Source organism: Ochotona princeps, chromosome 32 (genome assembly GCF_030435755.1).
Source record: "Ochotona princeps isolate mOchPri1 chromosome 32, mOchPri1.hap1, whole genome shotgun sequence".
NCBI lineage: Eukaryota > Metazoa > Chordata > Mammalia > Lagomorpha > Ochotonidae > Ochotona > Ochotona princeps.
The window spans coordinates 5,230,263-5,256,123 of record NC_080863.1 but is presented as its reverse complement, the minus strand read 5'-3'; the positions used below and the strand labels follow the sequence as shown (position 1 = coordinate 5,256,123).

Below are 25,861 nucleotides of genomic sequence, written 5' to 3'. Positions count from 1 at the left end.
CGCATCCAGGCAGTGCGTGAGGCTGGTGGGTGAGCGGGCATGTTGCGGTCTCAAGGCAACATTGAGTTGTGTAGTGTCACCCTGTGCCGCTGTGAACAGTGCGCTGACGGCCGTGCTTCTCTGACTTTGCCCCCAGAAAACTCGGTATGAAATCTACGTGAGCATCCTCAAGGAGGGAGGCAAGGAGCTGCTGTGCAAAAACGAAAGCGAGGCCGCGGCGCTGAAGAAGTCGCATTCAAGTCCCTCGCTGAACCCGGATTCCTCGCCAATCACTGCCAAAGTCAAGCGCAACGTGTCCGAGAGGAAGGATCACCGGCCCGAGACAACCACCATTAAGCAGAAAGTCACTTAGAGTTCGTCTGCGGCCAGGAAGTGCTGGTCATGGAGCAACATAGGGTTTTTCAAGATCTTTCGGGTAATCCATGAATATATTACAAAAAAAAAGTCTGTGACTAAATGGTGCATTAGTAACTTTTTCTATTGTATATTTTTGTTAGTTTCTGTACAGGTTGTCTTTGCTCTTGATTTATTTGCTTTGACGATTTTTTTGAACTTGATAACTAATGCACCTTTTTGTGAGGGGGAGGGGATCTTGATTTCCCAGTTAATTCTGTATTCCTTCTCCTCCGATTTTCTCTCATTTGCACTCTGCTCAGTTGTCTTATGTATTCTCAAACGAGCTGTTCTACTTTATTTTTTTCAAAGGTTAAAAAAAAAAAAAACACTTCATCCATTGTGAAACACTTAACTGGACAAACCTGGTAGTTTAGTAAATTCTAGCCAGAGTTGATATAAGCCTTTATATGTGAACTCTTGCCCGGTCACAGAGGTGGAACTGAGCACTGCGGGTGCTCACGTACGGCTTGTGGATGCCGGAGAACCCAGGCGCGTGCGGCTCTGTGTGCACCCTCGCGCAGTTGCGGCATTCCTGCTCTGCCAGGAGCAAGGAGGGAGGCTTGAGTCACAGGGCTGGAGAACTGAGGAACCCATGCTGGCTTGTTTCGAGCGTGGATTCCATTTGAGCTGAGCTGGGGACAGAAGGAGCGGCGTCGCCTTGCCAGCGAAGGCAGAGGGCTGGTACCCAGGGGTTTTGTTCTTTGTGGCGCGGTGCCAGTAGCGGGTCCTTAGGGAACTGCAGCAGGCGACAGGTGTTCGGTGTGCATCCATTTGTTACCTCACTCCCACGGGGGTAGACTAAGAGTCCACACTCAGCTCTGTTGCTGGTACCCTCCCATGCAGGATCGGTTCTTTTTTACTCTACATGTATGTATATATTAGGCCCGGGTTATCTCCTGGCTGTAAGAATATTAGGGTCTTCCTTCCCAACAAACTCGTGCAGAAAAGTGGAGCCACCCCATTTCTCATAAGTTATGTGACAAAATAAGGAGGGGAAAAGGAGCTAAGGTTGTTTAAGCAAGGGATCTTCATTCTTTGCGACAAATCTGGAAGCATTGCTCTGCATTGGGGCTGGGGAACGGAAATCTGGCAGCTTACATGAAGCTCCGTGGTTCGACGTTGATTTCCTTCTCTTGTGTAGCCACGTCATTTTGCTACTACTGAGCTTTCATCAAACAAATACTTCAGATAGATCTGTTAGTGTTACGGTCACAGTTTGTGCCAAGTGACAGTCCCTTCCAAATTCAAGTTGATCAACAGAGCATTCCTCCTACAAGTGGAAGAGAAGGAAAAGTTGAACCCACTGTGACTTCAGACTTCAATTCCCAAATCTTGAAATGCTGTAAGCCCCGAAGTTAGAAGCAGTGAGCCATAGTGAATATTTTCTCCTCCCATAGGAATGTCCTCTTGTTCTACTCAGTGTATTAGTGGACGGTACGATGACCAAAGGTTGGGCTGCTCTGAACAGAGAGTGGGTACAGCGAGCTCAGGAAAGCCTGCTGTGACCCTGGGGTCGTTCCTAGTGGTAGATGATGATCATGATGATGTTGTGCTGGCTTGATGTGTAGGACGATTGACCAGTGCTTGTTTCCTTCGCCCATGTCCACTTCCATGTTTTCCAGTGCCCAGGGAAGACTAACGTCCCCTTAAACTGTAGTTGCTAGCTTGCCTCCTGTCATACTTTCAGGAAACTGCACCCCTCTCTCTCTCTCTTACATTGAGGCAATGAATCAATTTATGTTTCAGAACAGGAAACAGGGCAGTTACTCTGTGTTCCTGACACATTTATCTAGTTTCTTCATGAATCCAGGGTTTCCACATGCAAGTTGTCTTTCTGCCCAAAACCTGAATTATCAGTGTGTTTGTTTTCTGCATAAATAAGTAGGTGAGCAGAGAGGGGTACCTAGACCATGTCCTGTAGGAACTTGAGTAACTGCAGAAAAAATGAACAACCCTGACTGGCTTGAATGTGTTGGCCCATGGCGTGTGTCTGTGTATGTGGAATGTGTATGTTTAGTGAGCGTCTCTAGTCCACACGGAACGGTACCTTGCTACAGTGGTGGCTGCCATGCGGGGTCATGTTGAAGCACTGAGTTGGCATCAGCATTGCCGGAGTGTGTTCCTGCTCCAGAACTCACCAGTGTCCGCTCCAGGCACTTCCGGAAAGGCCAGTGCTCCTCGGAGTTGGCTGAGGAGGGCACTGTTGGAGCTGCAGAATGCCACCTCACGCACTTTAGCTTGGAAAGCAACCTCAGGAGGGTTCCTTGGTGAGTCGGCACCCCAGGGTGCCCTGGCACGATGCTGTCTGTCTGTGGGGAATGAGCTGGGAACACTTCTTCTCTGGCACCCTGGGAGGGTGATCATCCAAAGAAAGCACTCCCCAAGTGGACTGCGGACGGAGTCCAGGCCATGCCCGGCGTGTTTCCTTCTGCGGTCGTTTCTGCCATCTCATGAGAAGAGGTGGCGGCTCTCTCCCGGCACAGGCTCCCCGCAGTCTGGCCCGGTTCGCGGGACAGGGGAGTGTGCTGCCTCCCCCTCCCTCGCAGGAACTTTTCACTCCTTCCCTGTCTCCTGCCTGAGCCTCACCCCTACCTCAGTGCCCGGCACTCTGGAATTCCTTCCTGCACGGCAAGCCATTATTTCTCATCACACAGATAAATACATTTAACATGAACTTGTAGTTTCAAAAAAAATCTTAGTAGTCATCAAAATACCCTGGTCATTGTCTCATTGCCAAGTCAGTCATAGAAGAGACCCAGGTTGAAAATCTGTGTGTGCTGTGGGGTGTGCCCCCACCTCGCCTGCAAGAGATCTCTGCTCGGGACAGAGTCTTTTCTTTGGTTGTCAGAGTCTAGGCATTTCTCAAATGCACTTTAAACACACACACACACACACACACACACATCCTTCACCTATCTCTGTTTAAGTGGAGCAATACTTCTATGTAGGGGAGCCCCTCTCTGATTGCTCTCAGGTAGAGAGAATGGACAGCATTTTCTTGAGTCATGGCCTTGTTTGTCTCATTTTCAGGACCCTCTGTCCTTCTCCAGCTGTAACCTTGACCCAGAAGGCAAGGGGCATGTCCGAGGCAGGAAGGGTGGTGGGCACGGAGTCAGCTCTGAAAGAGGAAAAGCTGGCTAGAGTTTCAGGGCCAGGTGAGGGTATGTTTTACCCTGTGGCCAAAACCTCAGAACTCCCGAGATGGGGAAAAGAGTTGCAGGAGCAGCAAGAAACAAGGGCCTCTGTCACTAGAGTGAGGCTTGAACAGGATTCTGCTGTGCTTGCCTTCAAAGTACCAGGAAGATGTCCTTGAGGAAGGCAGGGCCTGCGCCATCTGTCTCGCCTGGTCATTCACTTGTGGGATCAAATTGACCTTAAAGAAGTCCCTGCATGGTCACTCTACCCACACCCTCTCTGGAGCTTAACTACCTTTCCTTGAAATTTGAATTCCTGTGGCACTTGCCCTGTTGCCAGAAGCCAGAAGCAGGTCCCTAGCTTGGAATGTCTGAATCCCTGTCATTCAGCTCCCGTGGACTCCGTTGAGTTACTGGCAGGTCCCAGCACCTTCCTGAGTTTCAGCAGCGGGCCCTCCCTTCTCTATTGAGGAATAGCATTTTTCCAGTTGTAAGAATGGCACTGTAAAACAGAAGCCCACGTGGCATCCCAGGCCTTGCCAGAGCAGAATCTAGAAGACTTTGGGTTCCAGAAGTATCCACTCTTGCTCCACAGCACCTGTGCTGACTCCAGCAGGAAGACAGAAGCAGGGCCGCCTCTCTCCAAGGCCTTCTGGCCAGGCCGCTGAGCTGCTCTCCACTGGTCTTGGGACACCTTAGACCTTAAGTCACCCGGAAGGCATCCGAGGTCACCAAGGGATGATGGCATGGTAGATCATAGGGGTGCCTTGCCGCAGCTGCTGCTTCTCGGGTTCCTTTTCCATCTCTCAGCCTTAGGAGGCAGCCTGAAGTCCAGAGCTGTTCATTTTGGACCTACAGTGTCCAAAGTCCCGCAGGCACCCCTCTGTTCAGGATAACAGTCGATTGGCCCCTTGCATACAGAGAGAATGTCAGTGGAAACCTGCTTGAATCTGTGTGAGAGTTAGTTGACTTGAATGCAATGGCAAGGAAATACTGCAAGTCAAGCAGTTGTGTATACAGTAGGCGTCCTCCCATCTCTCTGGCTCCCACTCTGTCTTGCATTGCAGGCTGTGGGGAAATGTTCTTACAGATTGTTGGTCAGACATCAAAGTCAGGGTTTCTGTCAGCTGCCAGTGTTGTGTCTGTGTGTGCATAGCAGTTTGTGTGCACCTGTGTCAGTATGTAAACCTTGCATCTGTGTGGTACGTGTACAGTGAAATCATTGTTGTCCTTAATAACCAGTGTGATAATGAAAAGCAAGCAAAAGCTTCATGGGGTTGATTGTATAAAAGTTAGAGAGTCTATATAGTGGTATTGTTTTATTAAGCTTAACATTCAAATGGTATTTTGATTAAATTTTTAGTAAGATTTTCACGCCAGAAAATTGCATCTTTGAACTTAGAATCATCAGGGCAAAGAATGACCTTGGACTCACCTTGCACATTTATTGAAGTATGTACTGTGCGCAATACCAAGAAGGAGGTAACTCATTGTAATTTGGGAGATATAAAAAGAAAAAAGAAAGAAAAACACAAACCCGGCTTGTTCTGTCTTAGCGACTTTAGTATTCAGAGCACTTCAAGTTGAACTAACAGTCTTGGGGCTTATTACAAAATGTGATGCTGGAAAGCACACGTTCTTTATTGTTGTAATTAGCCCGGAACAATTCAGCCGAAGAGCAAAACAAGGACCCGGCGTGTCCTCTACGTGTGTATGTGTCTCACAGTATAGCAAACCACTCTCCTGGTGCCACGTCCTTACCCTGATGACTTTAAAGAAAAACCACAGACACCGAGGAGGCTCCCGGCCTCCGGGCACGGGTGGTGCGTCCAGGTTCACAGCGCTGCACACACCGTCAGCCAGCGTCACAGCGGAGGGACTGGAGAACCAGGTTAGGACTTCATGTAATATTTTTATACTTAGAACTCTTTCTCCTGCCTCTCCCCAAAGAAGTGCCACCGGCCTTAGGCATTCGAGCTTACTGCTTATATTATAGAGTGTACATAGATAACTAGAGATTAAAACTTCTATTAACCAGCATGTTCGGTGTATCTAAAGCGGTGACTGAGTGTGTCCGAGTGAATGGGTGGGTGCCACCCTCGTGTCTGTGTGTGTGACTCAGAACTGCAGAGCGCTGGGGCCGGGAACTCACCTTCAACCCTGGCCGATGCGTGGGGCAGTTACACTTGAGCTCTGTTTATGATCTCAAACTATTTTTACAAATCTATCACATTTCCTAATTGGTTCTCAGTGTGTGGTGGACCAGCTGTGCTATCGAACAGCAGGGTGTTCATTCTGCAAGAATATTCCTTTCTAAGAATCCTTGGGATTTGTGAAAGCAGCCATTGGATTCAGAAATCGTAGCAAAAAGGAGTAGCAGTACCCAAAACTTTCATTTTGGGCCTTTGTCACATAAAAAGTTTGTACTTTGATGTAAAACCACAGGGGTCACGATTAAAGCCAAGTGACTATTTGACGTGGCTAATCATGTCTGCCCCACCAGAGTGTGCATACATTTATGCATGTCAATTTCTCATGCCATTACGGTACTTTTCCAAAGCTATCAGAGCAAGAGAAATGAAACCCAGATGGGCTGGTTGCTTTCTGCCTGGGGTGGCCACACCCCAAGGGCAGTCCCCAGAGCAGTTGCCCCTCCCTGGGATGGGCAGGGGGACCAGGGGCCACCTGTGGCAGCTCTCACCTGTATGCACACACTGCACATACAGACACGCACCAGTGAATATTGCAAGGATACAAACACAGGTCCTTCAGACACAAGGGCCACGCCGTTCTAGCTAAGGACCAGAGTGGGGGTCGGGGGAGAAAGTCTCCGGGGGCAGGGGGGACACGGCCAGCTCTCCTGGGATGCTGTGCGTTTGTTAGTAAAGGAGTAAGGGGAGCACAGGGCAGCCTTCCTGAGACCACTGCCAACTTGAAGACCTCCTTAAAGTTCCTAAACAGCAGGTCCCTCTCAGGTCCACCATGTTCTGGGAGACACAGCCTCTGTTCTCTGCACAGCTTTCCCCTGAGAAAGGAGTGCAGGTGGAGAGGCAGCTGCCCTTGGCCTTGCCGCAGATGCACAGAAGGGTGCCAAGCAGTGGACGGTGAGGTCGGACGTGGGAGCAGGTGCAGTGCAGGGAGGAGAGCTGGGCTCTCCCCAGTTGTGTCCTGCCAGTGGGCACCTTGGACTTCCACCTTTCCCCACTGTCTGCAGGCTGTGCAGCTGCAGGCCTAAGGCTCCCTGTTCTGAGCCCTGAGCCCCAGGCCACTGAGGGAATGGCCCCCGTGCCCCCTGCACAGAGGAGCTCCCCCCTCCGCCTTCTCCCCGACTTGGGCTCCTACTGAGCAGCTCCTGATGGCTCTAGGAGCCCAGCTGTTCCCCGGTTGGACCCTGTTGAGGCACTGAGGGGGACCAAGGGACAAAGTCACAAGTTCCCTGACTGAAATTAAGGCCTTTGCAGGAGACAAGCCAGTGTCTCCAGCCCCAGCCAAGAGCGGGTGTGAACTTCACCTGGCACCCCCATTTCTGGAAGTGAAGGCGGTTTCACTTCCGTGGGGAGGAGCAAGGCACATTGACCTTGCTGCATTGCCCTTCTGCTCAGTACCCCCGTGAGAGTTGGCATCCTCTTCTACCTCAGGTTAAAACCTAAAGGGACCCATTTCCAGACCAGAAAGCTACCCAGTGAATCACCCCCATTGTTAACACGTGCAACACAGTGGCCCTGGTGTCTTTTTGAGTAAAGCAAGCTTTCAACTCCTGCAACATATTCCCTGGGGTGTGTCTGCCGTGGTGCCAAGCCATTGGTAGAGTGGAAAATTCCTTTACCCTCAAGGTTTTCATTGCCAATCATTTCAGTTGCATTGCAGACCTGGTGCCATATGTCCCCTGCAAATTGCAAACACAATTAGTGACAAAGTAGCAGCTACTCCTTTTAAGTGGCCAAGCTGCAGGCAATGGCATTCTTAGGCAAGCAAGTGCTACCGCGTCGTGTCCTGGAAGCCTGCCCCTCACTGTCAACCACCTCCTAGAAGATGGCGAAGGCATTGATGGTGGTTGTCTTGCGAGCGGAACAGTGGTTTATGTGGATCTATTCAAGTGTTTAAAGAGTATTCTGGAAATTAAGTTTACATTTTACAATTGCTTTATTTTTATTAACAAATAGTTGTATATAAATATTCCCCTATTCCACTGTTGTTGAACTTGAACCTGTAGACAAGTCAGTCGCCTGATACGTAGAGAAGCTGTGATATGTACAGTACATTGCTCTATCGTGTAAATGTTCATGACTTTACCTGTTCCTGTGTTTTTATAAGTTGGGAGTGTTTTGCTGTTTCACAACAGCAAAATTTATTGCATCTAAATGGTTTTTATGTAATAGAAATCATGCAAAATAGTGAAGGATTTAAAAATATATATGGTATATGTAAATGTACAAACTCCAGAAGAAAATAAATCCAACAAATTTGAATCACTTAAAGGAATGCTTGCTTTTCTTTGTTTTCTGAAACAATTAGAGTAACACCTTAAAAGAAAGCAGCTCCACATCTGTCCCCACCATAGAAAGGCAGCTGAAAGCCCCTGGATGAAATATTTGGTCCTCGCAGCTGTGAGAACAGCAGCAGGGACAGGACTCTGCTTCCAAAGTTAACACTTGGGGAGGTCCCCACCCCAGTGCTGCCAGACTGAGCCATCAGCTGCTCCACTCAGCTTCATGTTCGTCAGGAACAAGAAGCTCCTAGACCCTAGTTGCAAAAGACCCTTTTTATGGCACCTTCAGGAATGTCCCCGACCAGTGCACCTGCCTGTCCTAGCCCAGTATGACCCACACATCACCTCCCAGGAGGTGGCAGTGAGCAGCACCATCGACCTGTACATGTTGCAGCTAAGAGGTGCAGTAGCTCCTACTGAGAAAGCAGAGTGAGGTGCCAGCCCCAGCACCCCATGCAGAGGCAGCCGAGAGGACACTGCCATGCTCAAGTCTGGAAGCTGTCTCTCCACTGCCATCTTCCCTGTACGCCAGCATAACGTTCCTGATAAACTTTGGGTTAAACATCTGCCTCTTGTCCATTCAATTACACATGGTTCTAAGCCTCCGGTGTGGGGCAGTTGGCTGAAATGATGGGAAAAGTTAAATGATTAGCATTGACTCATTTCTTTGCATTTGCGTTTACATGAATGTATTGGTAGAGAGGACACTTCAAATTTGTGGAAAATCAGATTTATTTTGGTACAACAGATTTGAAATCATGTGAACATTTATGGGTCCATCACGGCAATGAATAAATGTCAAGGTTCTGGGGGAAGACAGAGAAATGGTACAAAGTAATGGTGGAATCTAAGAGGGTACAACCTCCTATGCTAAAGTGAGACCCTTGGGCACCACCTGCTTTCTGCTGAAACTCACACAAAGCAAGCCGGCCCCTCCCTCCCTGCCCAGTATCCTTGCTCAGCCATTTTGGCGTTTCTGGTCCCTGTCTCTGTGTTGCACAACTAATATTTCTGAAACCAAGGGCACTCACATGTCTAATTAAGGCGTTTGCAGGACACAGTCAGAAGCTCACAGTAATTCCTCATCTCCTTGAGGCACTCTCTAAGCGGCTGCCATGGGATCCACTCCAGAGATGGCTGAGACACTGGTAGTTAATACTGAAAAATACAGGCTAAGGTCTTCATCTTGCATGTACCAGGATCACATATGGGCACCAATTTGTATCCTGGTGGTCCCGCTTCCCATCCAGCTCCCTGCCGGTGGCCTGGGAAAGCAGTCGAGAACAGCCCAAAGCCTTGGAACGCTGCACCTGCGTGGGAGAGCCAGAAGAAGCCCCTGGCTCCTGGACTCCAGCTGGCTTCGATCAGATGGACGACCTCTGCTTCTCTCCTGTCTGTCTCCCTCTCTGTCTCTCTCTGTGTCCCTTTTAAATAACTAAATCCCTTTAAAATTAAAACAAAATGGTAAGTAGTAAGGATTATTGGAGATGTATTGGAGATGCTTGTGTCTTAAAAAGCTGATGAGAAATGCATACTCTGAAAAGAAATGGACTTCAAAAGCCACATTAAAGTCAACTTACTTTAATTCTGCTTTTCTATGCACCTTCTGAAGTTTCCTCATAGAAACAGAAGTGGCAGCTGTAGGAGCTGCAGCCAGAGGAGCCTGCCGTTCATCTTTGGAGTGAGCATACAAGGCTGGCAGCAATTATAGGGAGTCCATTTCTCTCCCTCTCTCTTCACTTTAAAAAACAAAATCAAAACACCTCTTAAGAGGGAAAAGACAAGCAGAAAAGAGTTCCCCAAATGCTCATACTGGCCACAGTGGTCAGTGAAACCTGGAGCCAAGAACTCAAGCCAGGTTTCCACATAAGGGGGCGAGAAACCGATTCCTTGAGCCACTGCTGCCTGCTTCTGCCTGGGTGGAGCCAAGTCCGCAACCAAAGGCGCATGGGAAACCCAGGTCCTCCAGTGTGCCTGGTGTCAGTTGCTGGGCCAGATGCCCACCCAGAGGTCAGTTTCTGATGTGTCCTCACACCGAGGTTTCTAAGCCCTATCAGATCCTGTTCATTTCCTGTTTTGGAAGACCAAGTTGTTACTGGAAAAAAAAAATGCATCGGACAATGGTGTCTGGCCTCTGCAAGGGATTTGGTGTGGTCTTTGGTGAAATCTGTCCCGGCAAAAATGGAGCAAGATGATCTGGTTGTTAGGACAGTGGTGAGTAGAGCCCACTGGTGTGGCACTAATTACAGGTCGCCATCCTCATGGCCCAGCTTAGCTGGCACCCGGCAATACAGCTCACCCTTTAACCCCATCTGTTCGATATTTTCGTTAATAACATGATGGAAGCCACAAACAACAAGTTCATAAAAAATGGGTTTGTCCTAAAGCTGGAGAGGAAAGATTATTCTCAGTGGCAGAATCAGGATTTGAAACAAATCTCATCGGGTTGGGAGATGGAGCAAATGAACAAGGTGAAATAAACGAAGGTGCCATGTCTTACACTACAAGGTCAGGATGGCTCTGTGCAGAGTGGCAAGCACCTGGGAAGGAAGACTGCAGCTCTCACCCCCAGCGAGCTCCGTGGCAGCCAACAGACCAGGGTCCTTGGGCTGTGAGGTCAGTGTGATCAATCCAATCCAATCCCTGACACCAGTACAGCTAACCCCAGGGAGACAGCTTGACACCTGGTGTGTCCACAAATCCGTGCTCCCGCACACCAGCAATGACAGCTGGAGTCAGGAGCCAGAGCCATGAGTTGAACCTAGGCATTTCAACGTAGGGTGTGGGCATCTTCATCACCAGGCCAAATGATTGCCCTGGAAAGAGTGGTTCTAAATTTTATGTGAAGGGCAACAATGTGGCGTCCGCTTGCAGTGCCAGCCTCCCAAGAGGACACCAGATTGAGTTCCACTTGCTCCACTTCCCATCTAGCTCCCTGCTAATGGCCGGGGAAGGCAGTGGAGGATGGCTTGTGTCCTTAGGTCCCCGAACCCACGTGGAAGATCTCGAAGAAACTCCTAACAGTCCAGCTCCAGCCATTGTGGTCATTTGGGGGATGAACACAGCAGATGGAAGATTCTCTCTCTCTCTCTCTCTTTCTGCCTCGCTTTTTCTCTCTCTGTAACTCTGCCTTTGAAATAAAAATAAATCTTTTTTTAAAAAAAATATTATAATGAATGGGAGGGAAATGAGAATTGTGCTGGAGCCATCAGGGGTTGTCAGTTCCTGGAGTGAGAAGAGATACCAGTCGAGTGGCAGAGTGAGTGCCCCCAAGACGGTCCCTGACAGCTCAGCTGCCAGCAGCGCAGTTCAGATGGGGGCCAGGAGCCGCAGGTGGGAGGTGGGCAGCGGATGATGCACCAGGAGGGTGGCCCCGTGTAACCACCTCAAAGAGTGATGTCATTGCCCACGCTCCATGCAGACTGTCTTATGCTGTGACGCAACACGGCAAGGTGAGGAAGAGCCTGCTTGTAACTTGAGCGTGAAGGCAGGAGTGAAAACCCATCCTGGGAACCTGGAGGCCCCTGGAGGGCACCTGTCACATTTCCCAGGACCTTGTAGGGGGAAATAGGATCATAGGCCCCTCTGCCAGGCCTAGCAAGACAGCTAGGGCCTGCACTTTCACCTCATGGTGAGTTTTTGCACATTCACAGCTTTAGGGCACTTTCCAAGTAGCAAAGCTTGTTAGAAATGTATGTTTCCACTGTACCCAGACCCAAGGAACTACCAACTCTAGGGGCTCCCCAGTTGTATCAAAGCTTCCCCCAATACATGCATAGGATTGTTTGCTACAAAATCTATTTTTGAAAGACAGAGCCAGAGCCAGTGTTGTGGTGCAGGGGTAAAGACAGCACCAGCAGCACCAGCATGCTGTGTGGGTGCCAGTGGAAGAATTGGCTGCTCCACTTCTCACCCAGCGCTCTGCTAATGCACCTGGGGGAGCAGTGGAAGATGGCCTGGATGCTTGAGCCCTTGCACCCACCTGGGGGACCAGAATGGAACTCAGAGCTCCTGACTGCAACCTGTTCCACTCTTGCCATTATACTATTTGGGGAGTGAACAACAAATGGATGATTTTCTCTCTAGCTCTGCCTTTCAAATACATAAATCTTTAAATTTAAAAAAAAAAAAAATTGTAAAGGCAAAGTACAGACACAGAGACATTCCAACTGCTGGTTTACTCTCCGAATACCTACAACAGCTGCAGCTGGGCCAGGTTGAAGCCAGGAGCTGGTGCACCTGGAGGATGGCCCAAGGGCTTGGACCCCTGGGACTCCTGCATGCACTGGGAGGCCTAGAAGAGGCTCCCGACTCTTGGAATCAGATTGGCCCAGCTCTGGCCGTTGTGACCATTTGGAGAGTCAAGCAAAGGATGGAAAATCTGTCCTTCCCTATGTCTCTCTCTGACTCTACCTTTCAAATACACGTGAAATAGAGCTTTAAAAAGAAGTAAGCTGGGTCCCTGCCACTTTGGAGGGAGGCCTAGATCGAGTTCTTAGCTCCTGGCTTTAGCTTGGTTCAGCCCTGAATATCATAAACAAATCTCTCTCTCTCTCTCTGGAAGCATCTGAGGATGGCCCAAGTGCCTTGGGACCCTGCACCCACGTGGGAAGACCTGGAAGAAGCTCCTGGCTCTGCAGTGGCTCAGCTCCAGCTGGAGTGGCCATTTGGGGAGTGAACCAGTGAACGGAAGACTGATGTTCTATCTCAACTCTGCCTTTCAAGTAAATAAAACAAATCTTTCAAGAAATACAGCTTTCTTTTGATTTTCAACCTGGATCAGTTAAAACTATGGGTAAATAAAATGTTTTGCTTTTTCTCTTGTGAACCAATCTTTGCTTATGGGATGTTGGGGTAATCGGAAGGGTGGGCAACAAAAAGTATCACACCTCTCTGGTCCTGTAATGTATACTCAGAATAGTTGCAAACAAACAGGGTCTCACATATGTGAGAGAATGCTGCAAACAACGATATTCATAACAGCACCAAAGCAGAAGCCAACCACCCAGGGGAGAGGCCTGCAGTGGGGCCACTGTTGCTCGGCAGCCATGGAAAGGAACAAAGTTCAAACCCAGGGGCCTGGCACAGTGGCCTAGCAGCTAAAGTCCTCACCTTGAATGCACCAGGATCCCTTTTGGGCACCAGTTCTAATCCCAGCAGCCCCACTTCCCATCTAGTTCCCTGTTTGTGCCCTGGGAAGGAAGTCAAGGACAGCCCAAGGCCTTGGACCTGCACCCACATGGGAAACCCAGAAGAGGTTCCAGGTTCCTGGCTCTGGAATGGGCATCCATGCCCTGTGCCTGATCTGAGAGGAAGTGGCTTTCTTGGCAAGAGAGTGGGTGCCTGTGTCTGGCATGTGGCACCTATGAAGTGAACATGGAACAGGAGGGCAGAAGTGTGACTGCACACAGAGGTGTGAGCTCACAGGAAGATGGTGGAGGGGAAATCAGTGAGCCCACGTGCCTGGGTTCTTGGCCTCTCTGTGCAGCGTTCCCTCCTCTCCATAGGATCTTACTGCCTGTGTCTGGATAAGCAGCTTCCCTACAGCCAGGCAGGGGAAAGTAAGAGGAAGGGTTCTAGGCTTTACAGCTAGCTTTAGCCAAAGGGATTCTAGTTTCTCTGACTCACCCTGGAGAGGAGGAATGGCAGTCCTTCTGGCCTGCCTTGGGGGCAGGTGGGAAAGCAGCAGGAGAAAGGAGGGCGGGAAGACAGTCTGCTTCAGAGCCCTTCCAATGTCCTTCAGTTCAAAAGACTCCACACGCTGAAGTGCCATGCTGGGGAGAACTGTATTCCAAGCCCCAACAAGATCTAAAAGTGGAATTGCTGGGTCATATGGTCATTCTATGTTTAGCTTTAAAAGCAATTGACACACTGTTATCTGCAATGTCTGTACCCCCCAACGAAGTGTGGGGCTTCCAGGTGCTCTGTCTGCTTGCCGCTGCATCTTCTCATTCTCCTTGCACGTGGCCATTCTGGGAGATGTGAAGTCCTATCTCCTTGGAGTTCCTGCTTGCGTCTTCCTCAGGACAGTGTTCAGCATATGTCTCTCCATGGGCTTACTGACCACATGTGTGTCTTCTTTGGGGAAGATTCTTTTCGAATCTTCTGCCCCTTCAGTTGAATGTATTTTTTGTTTTGGAGTGATATTAATTTCCTTAAGCATTCTGACCATTAACCTCGCTGGGTACATTTGTAAAAAGGAGTCTCTCATTCTCTGGATAAATGTATTCGGCCCGTGTATTTTGTGAATCATTTGGAAAGTTGTGTTTTGATCTCATTATTTCATGGGAAAAATAAGTCAGCCCTCTCCTTTTCTTACTTTAAATCTCTCACATTCTAACTGATTTTGCTGGCCTTAAGTTCTTTTTTTCACTCCATGGTTATCTGAGTTAGTAAACTTACCTTACACGTCTTCTTTGCACTGCCTCCTCCTAGGCTTTTGTCATTTCTTTGTTAGAATCTATACATGTTTCATAATATTCCTCTCCCTTGGTCAGTGCCCCTGTTCATCTCCTGGTTAGGTGAAGAAGCTCTTGTCTGGGCGGAGCGCTTGGCTGGGGCTCCTGAGTGTTGTATACGGTGAGTTCTCGCTTTTTCAAAGCTTTTTCCGTAGCTCTGGTCTTGGAAGGACAGTTTTGCTGCAGGCATTCCAGAAGGGCCAATTCTTTAAAGCGAACGTTTTATTGAGAAATAGACTCCTGCTAGCCAGAAAGGGACCCAAAGGAGTGTTCCAGTATGATCCAGACAAGGGAATTTATAGAGAGAATGCCCACAGACTGATGCTTAACCCCCAGCACAGTTTCTGTTGCAATGGGCCTGGGATCTGGTCTCAGGGGGATAGAGAAGTGCTGGTCTTGTGGACTTTGCAGGAAGTGGCCATACTCTCTAATCCGGTGGCCTTGCTCTGGAGGGCTGGTCTGGGAGTCAGAAGCCTGGGTCTTCCTGTACAACCCAGGAAACGGTCTTGGTCCCTGAGAAGCTGCTGGAAGCACTGATCTCGCTGCCCACTTCTAAGAGGCTGCAGTTGGAAATGTGGCCAAACGGCTAAAGCTGTATGTGATGGGGTTTGACGCCAGCACCTGATTTTATGGGCTCAGACCTGTCTCCTGTCTCAAGATCCATTATTTTCCCTGTCGATTTGTTCATTTTCTTACTGCCTCCTGGCAATTTGGCTAAACTAGAAGTCTTGACTCATGTTTTCTCGAGTGCTTTAAAATCTTGCTTCACTTTTGTTTAGCTTTGAATTCTGCTGTCGGGAAATCGAATGCCAGCCAGCTGTACCTCCTGCCCCACCCATAGAAGCTCAGCCCTCAATCCTGAGAACTGAAGGGCGTTCCCCTGTGTCTTAACAGTCTCAACATTACGCTGATCGGCTCTCATGCTCCAGTTTTTCCTTGTACGTAGTGGATTCTCTCAATATGTTGCTATTTCTAAAACATCGGCATGGATTTGACTTTAAATGTTAGTGCTTTGCTTTGCCATTTTCTATAGTTTCAATCGTATGTGTGGTACAATTGAATCCCAGTATTTCTTTCTTATTTCATTTTCATTGTTCTGGCCATATGTCTTCCTCCCCTAAGCACTCCTTACATTTTCAACTAGCATTTCCCCATGACCCCTGTAAGCGCTTCTTAATTTTAGAGATGAGTTTTCAATCCCCGCCCCCAAGTTTCATCAACTCTTATTTTACAACCTTCAATTTGTTTTAATTCCAAAATTGCTTGGAACACTTTGGGATGCCTTGCTTGTCACCCAATCTTTGCTCTGGGAAGGCTGTGATAGCTGGTGCCGGCTGCCACGTGAGTCTGCCCCGTTCTCTCAAGGCAAGTGAGGAATGCACAATTTGTATTTGATTGTCATGTTGTGTTTTTATCTTCCAGGGGCTTTGGACGGACATCAGCTGCCCTTTCTGTGACCTGAGATGCAGTCATGAACGTCCTACACCAGCAATAACGGGTGAGTTTTTTGAGTAGCAGGAGCAAAATGCTTGCTTGGCTCCCTACTGGGTGTCTTCATTTACATGCTTTCCTCTCTTGGTCTAGTCCTCTCTCAGTCGTAGCTTCTTGGCCAAATTCTGCTTTGTGAGGTAGAGGGGTGCGACTGATTCGAGGGGTTTCCTTTTGTTTCTGGCACTTCCTCATGCTTTGTGTGGCTCCAGAAACCATGGAATGTTTCCATTTAGGCTACCGCTCTTATCTCCTGGGAGCCAGGGTGTTTCTCTGCCTCAGGTCCTTAAGGATAGGCACCCGGACAGCATAGTGCCCAGCGTGACTTACAGATGCAAATGCCCTAGGGCAGCACAAGTCCGTCCCACGGTCAGTGCTCAGTCCCTCCGAGCTGTGGCTGCTGCTGCTTCAGATTTGCCCTGTAGAGCTCGGTGCCCCAAGACCTGTCACAGCAATGCCCATTTCCCTGGTTCCCTCACAGGCTCAGGATCCCCAGTGATGCATGGAGAACTGAAATTAAGCTCTAGATGCCTGCTTCTCAGCACACACAAAAGCCCTGCTTTACATCCCAATTGAATTTCTGACAAGCTATCAGCTTGACCGTTGCTGGAAATCCTTGTCTTAATATTCTGCCATCTGCCCACTGAGAATTAATGCTTCTTCAGAAGCGATGCATCCCAGCAGTCGGACCGGTGATGGACACATGAGCCTGCAGGGGCCCAGCAGGAGGGTGGGGCTGGGCTCCGCCTCCCGCTCAGCCTGAGCTGGTGTTTCAGGATGTACTTCTCCAAACCACGCAGCGTCTCCTATTTATTCACTGTAAGGTTCCCTCTGTTTCTCTGGATTCCTTCCTTGCAGTCCCTCCCTGTTGTCACCATGATCCTTCTCTGGCTCCCTTGGCCATGGTAAGTGAAGACTCCACCACAGGTCATTTGGTCTGATGGCTTCTGCTGGAACACCCTTATGCCCAGACTGGAGTTGGCCCAAATCCTCCCATTCCACTTCCACTTTTTTTCCAGTTGCACCCACTGAACAATGCTTACTGCCTCAGGTATAGACCTTGGGACAGGCAGTATACCCTGGCAGAGCAACTCGCTTAGGGTGGGGACATGGCGAAGTCGTTCTTTGGCAAGTTGACCTCTAATGAGCAATGTGGCTTCTAGTATCATCCCTCCACCATGGCTGACGTCACCCCTATGCCAGAGCAATGGTGGTGGCACAGATAGAGAGAGCACACACTGGAGAGCATTCAGAAATCATTTCAGGCCAGCTTTCTACTTGTGAATGGGGAGTGCTCTTGACCTTTCTGCTTCCCCAGGCCTCGGAGAGCAATTGGCCAACATGTTCCAGTCCTCAGGTGATGTGGGAGACTGGATAACATCTTGCAGATCTCCTTGTTGTAATCCCTGGGGCTGTGAATATTCTCTTACAGAGCCAAAGGCAATTTGCAGGTGTAGCTAGGTTTAGGATTTTGAGATGGAAAGATGAGCTCAGATGATCTGGGTTGGCCTAGTGTGGATAATGGAATCATTTCAAGAGGCAGGCAGGAGCTCAGAGAGGAGGGAAGCGACATGATGACAGAAGTGGAGGTGGCAGTAGGTGACAAGAGGGTCCTAAGCCAGGGAATGCAGCGACACCAGAAAGACTACCAATGTTCCTGAAGGAACCAGCCCTACCAGGACCTTACATGAGCCAATGCCACCATGGGAGACTTGTCTTCCAAAGCAACCACAAAGTACATATGTGCTGTTTGAAGCTACTGCATTTGTAGTCATTTCCTAGAGCAGCGATCAGAAACGAACAGAGGCAACTTTAGTTACTGTTCAGAAAAATGTATTTGCTCTTCACTTGTCATGTAACTCCGGCAGAGCTGAGGGATTTGCAGGGTGGGTTGTAGGCGAAGAATTGAATAGAATCTTTTGGGTTGGCTATAGGATCCAGTTAGCTATTGATGCACAAGTAGCCTGGATCTCAATAGTTTAAAATAATAACCATCTATTGAACAATTCAAGGATCAGAAATGTGCCGGAGGCTTACCAGGCTGGGTTCTGGTATTGACCGATCTCCTTCAGCCATTTGCAAACAGCCACCAGCTAGGTTGTCTGCAAGCTGGCTGGTGTATGTCGGCTCTGAGAGGCTGACACCGTGTAGGTTTCACAAGCTTACTCAACCCCAAGGCAGGCTGGCTCATGTGTGTCCACGGGGCAGCCCAGCAGGGTTCACAGAGAGACAGTGAACCCAGAACGAGCTATGTTGAGGCCTTGGCTTAGTTAGAACTGGCATGTCAAATCCAAACCCAAGGTCAGGGAGAAGATCCTATTTCTTGATGGACAGCTGCCAAGTCTCATCCTGACGGAGGCTGGTGCTGGGAGCAGGGGCTGCTTCTGTGACAGGCCCCATCATCTTGTTTACATCTTACGCTGACTCCTTTTTGAGAATGAAAACAAATGTTTTTCAAAATCCCACCAAGACAACAGACACAGGATGGTGCACTGGGCTGGGATCCCAGGCTTGGCGCCTTTCATGTTTTCTGCCTACATTCTGAGGCCATTTTCATGGCCCTGGGAGGAAGCCACATAAATGAGAAGAGAGGGAGGAAGAGGGGCAGAGTGGCTCACTTGGCTAATCCTCCCTCTTCAAGCACTGGAGTCCCGTCTAGGCACCAGTTGATCCTGGTTGGTTGCTCTGCTTCCAGCTCCTTGCCTGTGGCCTGGAAAACAGTGGAGGACGGCCCAGTGCCTTGGGACTCTGCATCCACATGGGAGACCCAGAAGAAGCTCCTGGCTCCTGGCTTCAGATTGGCTCAGCTTCAGCCATTGCAGCCACTTGGGGAGTGAACCAATGGATGGAAGATCTTTCTGTCTCTCCTCTCTGTGGATCCACCTTTCCAATGAAAATAAAATCTAAAAAAAAAAAGTATGTAGAAGAAAGATCAGTGGGAAAATCAATGGGAATTTAAAAAATTCCCAGGTGTCACTAAATAAAAAACATGCAAGAATATCAGAAAGTTCACAGAAAAAAAAAACATAAAATCACTGAATTTCAGAATGATTTTTTCCCCAGCAACAAAAACTTAGCTTTTAATTTCATTTTTCTGTGAACTCTTGAAGTCCCCTCATAAGCATGATGCAAGTGTGGTTAAGTTAGGTGCTAGCTGTTCAGAATGTGTGCATGTGTGAGGCTGTGTGTGTGTGAGGGTGTGTGTGTGAGGCTGTGTGTGTGTGAGGCTCTGTGTGTGAGGGTGTGTGCATGAGGGTGTGTGCGTGTGAGGCTGTGTGCATGAGGGTGTGTGCGTGAGGGTGTGTGCGTGTGAGGCTGTGTGCGTGAGGGTGTGTGCGTGAGGGTGTGTGTGTGAGGGTGTGTGTGTGAGGGTGTGTGTGTGAGGGTGTGTGCGTGTGAGGCTGTGTGCGTGAGGGTGTGTGCGTGAGGGTGTGTGCGTGAGGCTATGTGTGTGAGGGTGTGTGCGTGAGGCTGTGTGTGTGAGGGTGTGTGTGCGTGAGGGTGTGTGTGTGAGGCTGTGTGTGTGAGGGTGTGTGTGTGTGAGGCTCTGTGCGTGAGGCTGTGTGTGCGTGAGGCTGTGTGCGTGAGGCTGTGTGTGTGTGAGGGTGTGTGTGTGAGGGTGTGTGCGTGAGGGTGTGTGCGTGAGGGTGTGTGCGTGTGAGGCTGTGTGCGTGAGGGTGTGTGCGTGAGGGTGTGTGTGTGAGGGTGTGTGTGTGAGGGTGTGTGTGTGAGGGTGTGTGCGTGTGAGGCTGTGTGCGTGAGGGTGTGTGCGTGAGGCTGTGTGCGTGAGGCTATGTGTGTGAGGGTGTGTGCGTGAGGCTGTGTGTGTGAGGGTGTGTGTGCGTGAGGGTGTGTGTGTGAGGCTGTGTGTGTGAGGGTGTGTGCATGAGGGTGTGTGCGTGTGAGGCTGTGTGCGTGAGGGTGTGTGCGTGAGGGTGTGTGTGTGAGGCTGTGTGTGTGAGGCTGTGTGCGTGAGGGTGTGTGTGTGTGAGGCTGTGTGTGTGTGAGGCTGTGTGCGTGAGGCTGTGTGTGTGTGAGGCTGTGTGTGTGAGGGTGTGTGCGTGAGGGTGTGTGCGTGAGGGTGTGTGCGTGAGGGTGTGTGTGTGAGGGTGTGTGCGTGTGAGGCTGTGTGCGTGAGGGTGTGTGCGTGAGGCTGTGTGCGTGAGGGTGTGTGCGTGAGGGTGTGTGCGTGAGGGTGTGTGCGTGTGAGGCTGTGTGCGTGAGGGTGTGTGCGTGTGAGGCTGTGTGCGTGAGGGTGTGTGCGTGAGGCTGTGTGCGTGAGGCTGTGTGTGTGAGGGTGTGTGTGCGTGAGGGTGTGTGCGTGAGGGTGTGTGTGTGAGGCTGTGTGTGTGAGGCTGTGTGCGTGAGGGTGTGTGTGTGTGAGGCTGTGTGCGTGAGGCTGTGTGTGTGTGAGGCTGTGTGCGTGAGGCTGTGTGTGTGTGAGGCTGTGTGTGTGAGGGTGTGTGCGTGAGGGTGTGTGCGTGAGGGTGTGTGCGTGAGGGTGTGTGTGTGAGGGTGTGTGCGTGTGAGGCTGTGTGCGTGAGGGTGTGTGCGTGAGGCTGTGTGCGTGAGGGTGTGTGCGTGAGGCTGTGTGCGTGAGGGTGTGTGTGCGTGAGGGTGTGTGCGTGAGGGTGTGTGTGCGTGAGGGTGTGTGCGTGAGGGTGTGTGTGTGAGGCTGTGTGTGAGGGTGTGTGTGAGGCTGTGCTGACATGCGCTCTATGCACACATAACTGAATGCGCTGTCCCCAGCCCCCGGCACACTCGTCCTGTGAGCCAGCATACGTGTCCGAAGTTCACCTCTGCGACTTTGAACCCTGTCACAGATTTCCGCCAACCTGAACCGCGAGGAATCTGCTGCTTCTCTCCTCATCTGACCCAGCCTTCCAAAGGCTTATTTCAAAAGCTGATTCCAGAGCTGGGCTTATAAAAAGCTCTATTCCCCACCCCCTTCAAACACTCGAGTATTTTGGAAACAGAATTTATCCTCCATCAATTTGAGCCACCTTTGTACCACGGCTTGAAGTCCTAAGCTGTGGCATCTGGGAACCTATTTGAAAGCCTTGAAAACCTAGCCCGTGTGTGGCAGCTTTTTAATAAGCTCCCGGCTGGCGGCCAGCAGGGGTTGGCTCTAATCTGGCAAAGGACCTACACCCCAGAAGAGCTCCGGCTTCAGCTTCCCTTCTGCAGCCCTCCCCTTGCCTCTCCCGCTTCCTCCCACGCCCAGGCTTCCCTTCCTTAAGCCTGGGGCTCCAGGGGGCTCCGTGCCAGGCCCTCCAGGGCCCAACTTCCTCCTTGCAGCTTCCACACAGACACTGTCAACCCGGCAGGTCCATTCTCCCACTCTCCCCTCCCTCCCTAGCGATTTCGGAGCCACAGCCGTGCAGGTGACCGTGGACCGTGGAGCGGTCTCTGGTTGGGAGGGAGGGGGCGGGGAAGGCAAGAGCAGATGGTGCCTTCACACATAAACACGTGCTCCCTTTCAAGATAGCTGGCGTGGGAGGCTGGGACCAACAGTCAAGGCTGCCCGCTCCTCTGCCCCACCTGTGCTGCTTGTTGTTGTTCTTTTAGTGATTTATTTACTTATTTGAAAACAAAGTTACAGACTGAGTATGAGAAACAAACAGATTTGCCATTTGCTGATTCACTCCCCAAATGGCCACAACAGCTGAGGCCAGACCAGGCCAAAGCCAGGAGCCCAGCCCTCCCTCCATCCAGGTCTCCCACGCGGATGGCAAGCACCGAAGGACCTGGGCCACCTGCCTCTGTTCACCAGGTGCGTCAGCAGGGAGCTGGGTGGGAAGTGCTGCTGCCGGGGACACGATCAGACGTTCACGTGGGTTGCTGGCATTGCAGATAGCGGCTTAACCCTCTGCACCACTGTGCCACACGGTTTTCTTCTGTATTGATAGCGAGACCGCGAAGTCTAGTATCTATTTTGCAAACCTCCAACTGTCACTGGGTGATTTCTGGAGAAGTGTGCATTGACTTCCGATGAAGTCCATTCTCACAAAACTCCATGCCTATCTTGAAGTTTTCAGCATGCCGCTCTAGTTCTGCAAGACCTTAATGAGAGCTGCTGCTGTCTGATTGATGTGCTCTGCGCAGGGCTGCGTGTCACCAGGATAAAGTGCTTCTAAGTAACACATGGGAAGGGCTGAGGCAGAGAGGGGAGGACTGGGTCCTTCATGAGCTGGAGAGACGGGGAGGAATGAGGTGGAAAGGGGAGGACTGGGTCCTTCATGAGCTCAGCGTTGGCTCCTGAGCGTCAGCAGTTAACACACTCCTACCCACGCATCCCTCTTGTTCAGGGTTGCCAGTGCAACCCTGTCAGGGCCCCCGTGGTGGGAGACAGCTCTCCCTCTCTGGGCGTGAGACTATGGCCTTGTCCTAGCCTCTGGTCTTTTCCCCAGCACCCATATCCTGGCCACTGATTTCTTTCCCACTTGGCTCCAGCCTTTTCTCTTAAAAAAATAAATTGCATTTTTCCTTGCATAAAGCACATGAAAGTTTAGCCATGGCTGAACCTTGGTCTGTGATATGCCAAGGTATCCCTGGCAATTTGATTTTCCTCTGATGTGGCCAATCTCTCAGTCACCCTGAGCCTTGAGTGGTCCCCAGAGAACAGGTGTCACCTTACAGCTTCTAAAGGGATCCAGATACAATACGCATTGTGAAATGGTGGACATCCAGAATCAGCACTCGGTTCTGGGCAACCTGCACACACACACACACACACACACAGAGTGAAGTGGCAGGAAGGATCACCAGGTTCTAGAAGCTTCTTGTTTTCATGTCACTCACAAATCTCCTGAGGTTGTCAACCAGTCTGACTGTCACCTTTTGATATTTGGCAGAATTTTCCAATCTGCTGGTTAAAGGAAGTCTCTGTACAAGACAACAGATATTCTATGGGGAGGGACCAGTGAGAGAAGGGGGTGGTTCTCTTTTATATACTTTTTTAAGAGTTCTGTTTGTTTCTTTGAAAGGCAGACTAGGAAATGAGGGAGGAAAAAGGGAGAAACAGCAAGTTCTTCCGTCTTCTGGTTCACTTCCCAAATGGCTAGAGAGAAACGGAGCTGGGTCTGGGCCACGTGCAAGCCAGAAACTCCAGTGCTTAAGCCATTGCGTGCTGCCTTCTGGGGGCATTAGCAGGAAGCTGAAAGGGGATACTCTGTCCAAGGTGCCCTTATACAAGATGCAGACATCTTATACTGGTTCAACCCATTGTGCCATATCGCCCACACTGAGAGGCTCTATTCTCACAGGTATGGAAAAGTAACACAGGAGTACTTTAAAAAGTTGGTGAAAGATGAGTTAAAAGTAAAGTCTATTTTACTACCCAAAACTGAAATCCACATGTATGGGGGACCTTTACAAATTTCATGGAGAATGCGTATTTTAAGGTTGTTTGTACACAACCTTCTTTGAATTTGACTTTGCATGAACTATTCAAAGTCTTCTTGTACATCACAGTGAACACGTTGAAGAAACAGGTTCAACAGTTGTGTCTGAGAGCACCTCTCCAAATCCTAACTCAACTTCCCTAGGAATATCCAAATTTATTCTGTCCTGGATGGACTCGGTCCAGGTTCTTGTTCTCAGCCTAAGAAGGAATTTGTGGGTGGGATGCAAGTCCAGGTCAGCGAGGAGTGATGTTCATTTGCACGCAAAGCTCAAGAGACAGTGGTACTCAGTGAGGGTTAGATCCATCACTTCCTGTCACCTAGAGACAGAAGGGCTAGTGTCAGGGCAGGGTCTGACTATTCACTATGGCAGAGATTGGGGTCTTGCTCCCCTCGTCTGATGTTTGGAAACCTTGGAAGTGTCCTAGTGTCTGATGAAAGCAGGTATATCAGCAGGCAGCCATGGGGGCTGTCACCAGTCAGTGCTGGTTCTGGGCGTGTGCCATCTCCTGCTTGCTTAGCCAGAGGGTGTTGGGCAGTGCAGGTGGGACTATAACGAGAAGTTGAAGAGCTTAGCTCCTCTTTGCTAACTGTGTCAGCATTACATTAGCCTTTTCCTTCTCACTGTATGAACTCTCCTGGATCATTTGTTTTTACTTTGTACAGGGATTTTCAATTGTCTTTCAAAGTGTTTAATCTACAGTTAGCCCATACCCGTGCCAGGAGCGGGGAAGTCCATCCGGGTCTTGCACATGTCTTGTGGCGTCCTATCTCCTTGAGCCGTCCTCCCAGTGTGCACAGCATCAGGAAGCTGGAATCAGAAGTTGAGATCAGGACCTGCGTCCAAGCTTCGTCACAGCTGTGCTCAGCACCCACCCTGATATTTGCTTTTAAAGATGCTAATAGCTGAATGCAGGCTCATTACTTTTAAGGATACACAGGCATTGGATGGAAGCCTTTCAGGAAATGAATCGGAAAGACAAACTCTGGCAAGCATCTCTCGCAGGGGAGGCCTAGCCCCTTACACATGCCCTCCTAGGTCTAGGTCTGTGAGCCCAGGGCTGCTCACAGCCCACTCGGGGCCTTGGCTCCTGGCCTCACTCATGAGCTTTGCTCCATCCATGTGCCCAGCTCTCACGTGTTCAGCTGCAGCTCTCGGGCAACACAACCAAACAGAAGTTGCGTCCACCTGTCTGCATCAGCAGATGACATCATTTTTCCACCCAGCCATCCAAGATAGAAATCTATTCAGGTTGCAAAAATGCCCCTTTCTAGCACGTAGCCATCTGAGTTTTAATACAAGGTTATGGTCACATCACCAGTTCCAAACTCAGGGTGCACAACAACCCCTCTCTCCCCATACCCTGCCACACCCAAACAAACCTGCCTTGTGCTCTTTGTGGTCTGACTGGGTCCAAGGCCCCTTGTTCAGGACCTGTTTCTTGTCCCTCAAGTCCTTTTCCGGAAAGGAATCGAATCTCACATTAGGCAGCTTTGAGGGGTGGGCCTCTCTCCCCTGCCCAAGGGCGTGGGAGTTTTATCCTTGTTATTGTATCTCTCATTTGTTCCTTCTTACTGCTGAGTCATCTGCCCTCTAAGCTGAGGCAGTTTGAGACCTATGGAAGTTGTCTGCCCTTTGTGCTCCCTAATGCCTCCCAAGTCCCCTGGCTTCTGCCTTGGCGATCTCTCAGAGTCACTGTGTCTTCACCATCCGGACAGGGAAGGCCCTCATGGAGGCGAGTCCCAGGTGGCCTTTCCCAGTGGCTTCCTGAGCTGATCTTGGGCTGTCACTGGCTTGCTTCAGCCCTTCCTCTGCCCCAGGATCTTTCATCACCTCCAGTTCATTTGGAATTCCTCCAATCCCAAAGCCAGCACCTGGGCCCACCCCCTGACTTGGCTTGCGTGGTGGCCAGGCCATCACAGACCCCCCACCCCGTGAGACAGCAACCCTTCCTACTCAGTTCATCCACCAGAGCCAGGACAGGTGCCACCCTCCTGTGTCCTAGTCTCTCAGGAAACTTCCCAATGAGTGCAGGCAGCACTGCCAGTCACGTCATGCTGGAACCCTGCTCTGAATTAGGGGCATTTTAACTGCTACTCCAAGAATGTCCATAAACTTCATTAGAGCTTTTTTTTTTTTTTTTTTACGAATCTTTTGAATTCTAAGAGGAGCTGAAACAAGTGCTTGGCTAGAGATGAACAGGAGGTGACCTTCCTTCCCCTTTGTCTCCTCCGTGATGTGCAAGGACACCCAGAGGCAGTCCTGGCCCACAGTGCTGGGCCAGAGACTTGGAGGCAGACCCGCCCTCAGCCAGGTTTTATGGAAGCTGAGCTGAGAGGGCGTGTGCCTGCACAGACAGGGGCGTCCTCCAGCACGTTCCCCAGGGGCCTGCCCAGTCACCCGGCAGTTTTTTAGAACCCTGGAACTTTGTAGAGCTCTTTTTCTTGCCGATCATGGACAGACACCAATGCTCCCTGGATGGTCCCTTCTTC

The 25,861-nt window shown here is 50.1% G+C and overlaps 1 protein-coding gene and 1 long non-coding RNA gene across 8 annotated transcripts in view; one reads left to right on the top strand and one right to left on the bottom strand.

The window, feature by feature from the left end:
• Positions 1-431, top strand: part of PSD3 (pleckstrin and Sec7 domain containing 3) — a 342,030-nt gene extending 341,599 nt beyond the window's left edge. For all 7 annotated transcript variants that reach the window (XM_058657452.1, XM_058657447.1, XM_058657450.1 and 4 more), the window contains one exon: positions 137-431. In XM_058657452.1, the coding sequence (XP_058513435.1) occupies positions 137-352 (216 nt within the window). In that variant the 3' untranslated portion in view covers positions 353-431. The remainder of the gene's footprint in view (positions 1-136) is intronic.
• Positions 432-9,647: 9,216 nt separating this feature from the next.
• Positions 9,648-24,831, bottom strand: LOC105942154 (uncharacterized). The gene is made up of 3 exons (XR_009244457.1): positions 24,752-24,831; positions 24,083-24,179; positions 9,648-9,758 (listed from the first exon to the last, which is right to left on the bottom strand). It is a non-coding gene; the product is annotated as an uncharacterized LOC105942154 (long non-coding RNA).
• Between the last annotated feature and the right edge of the window lie 1,030 nt (positions 24,832-25,861).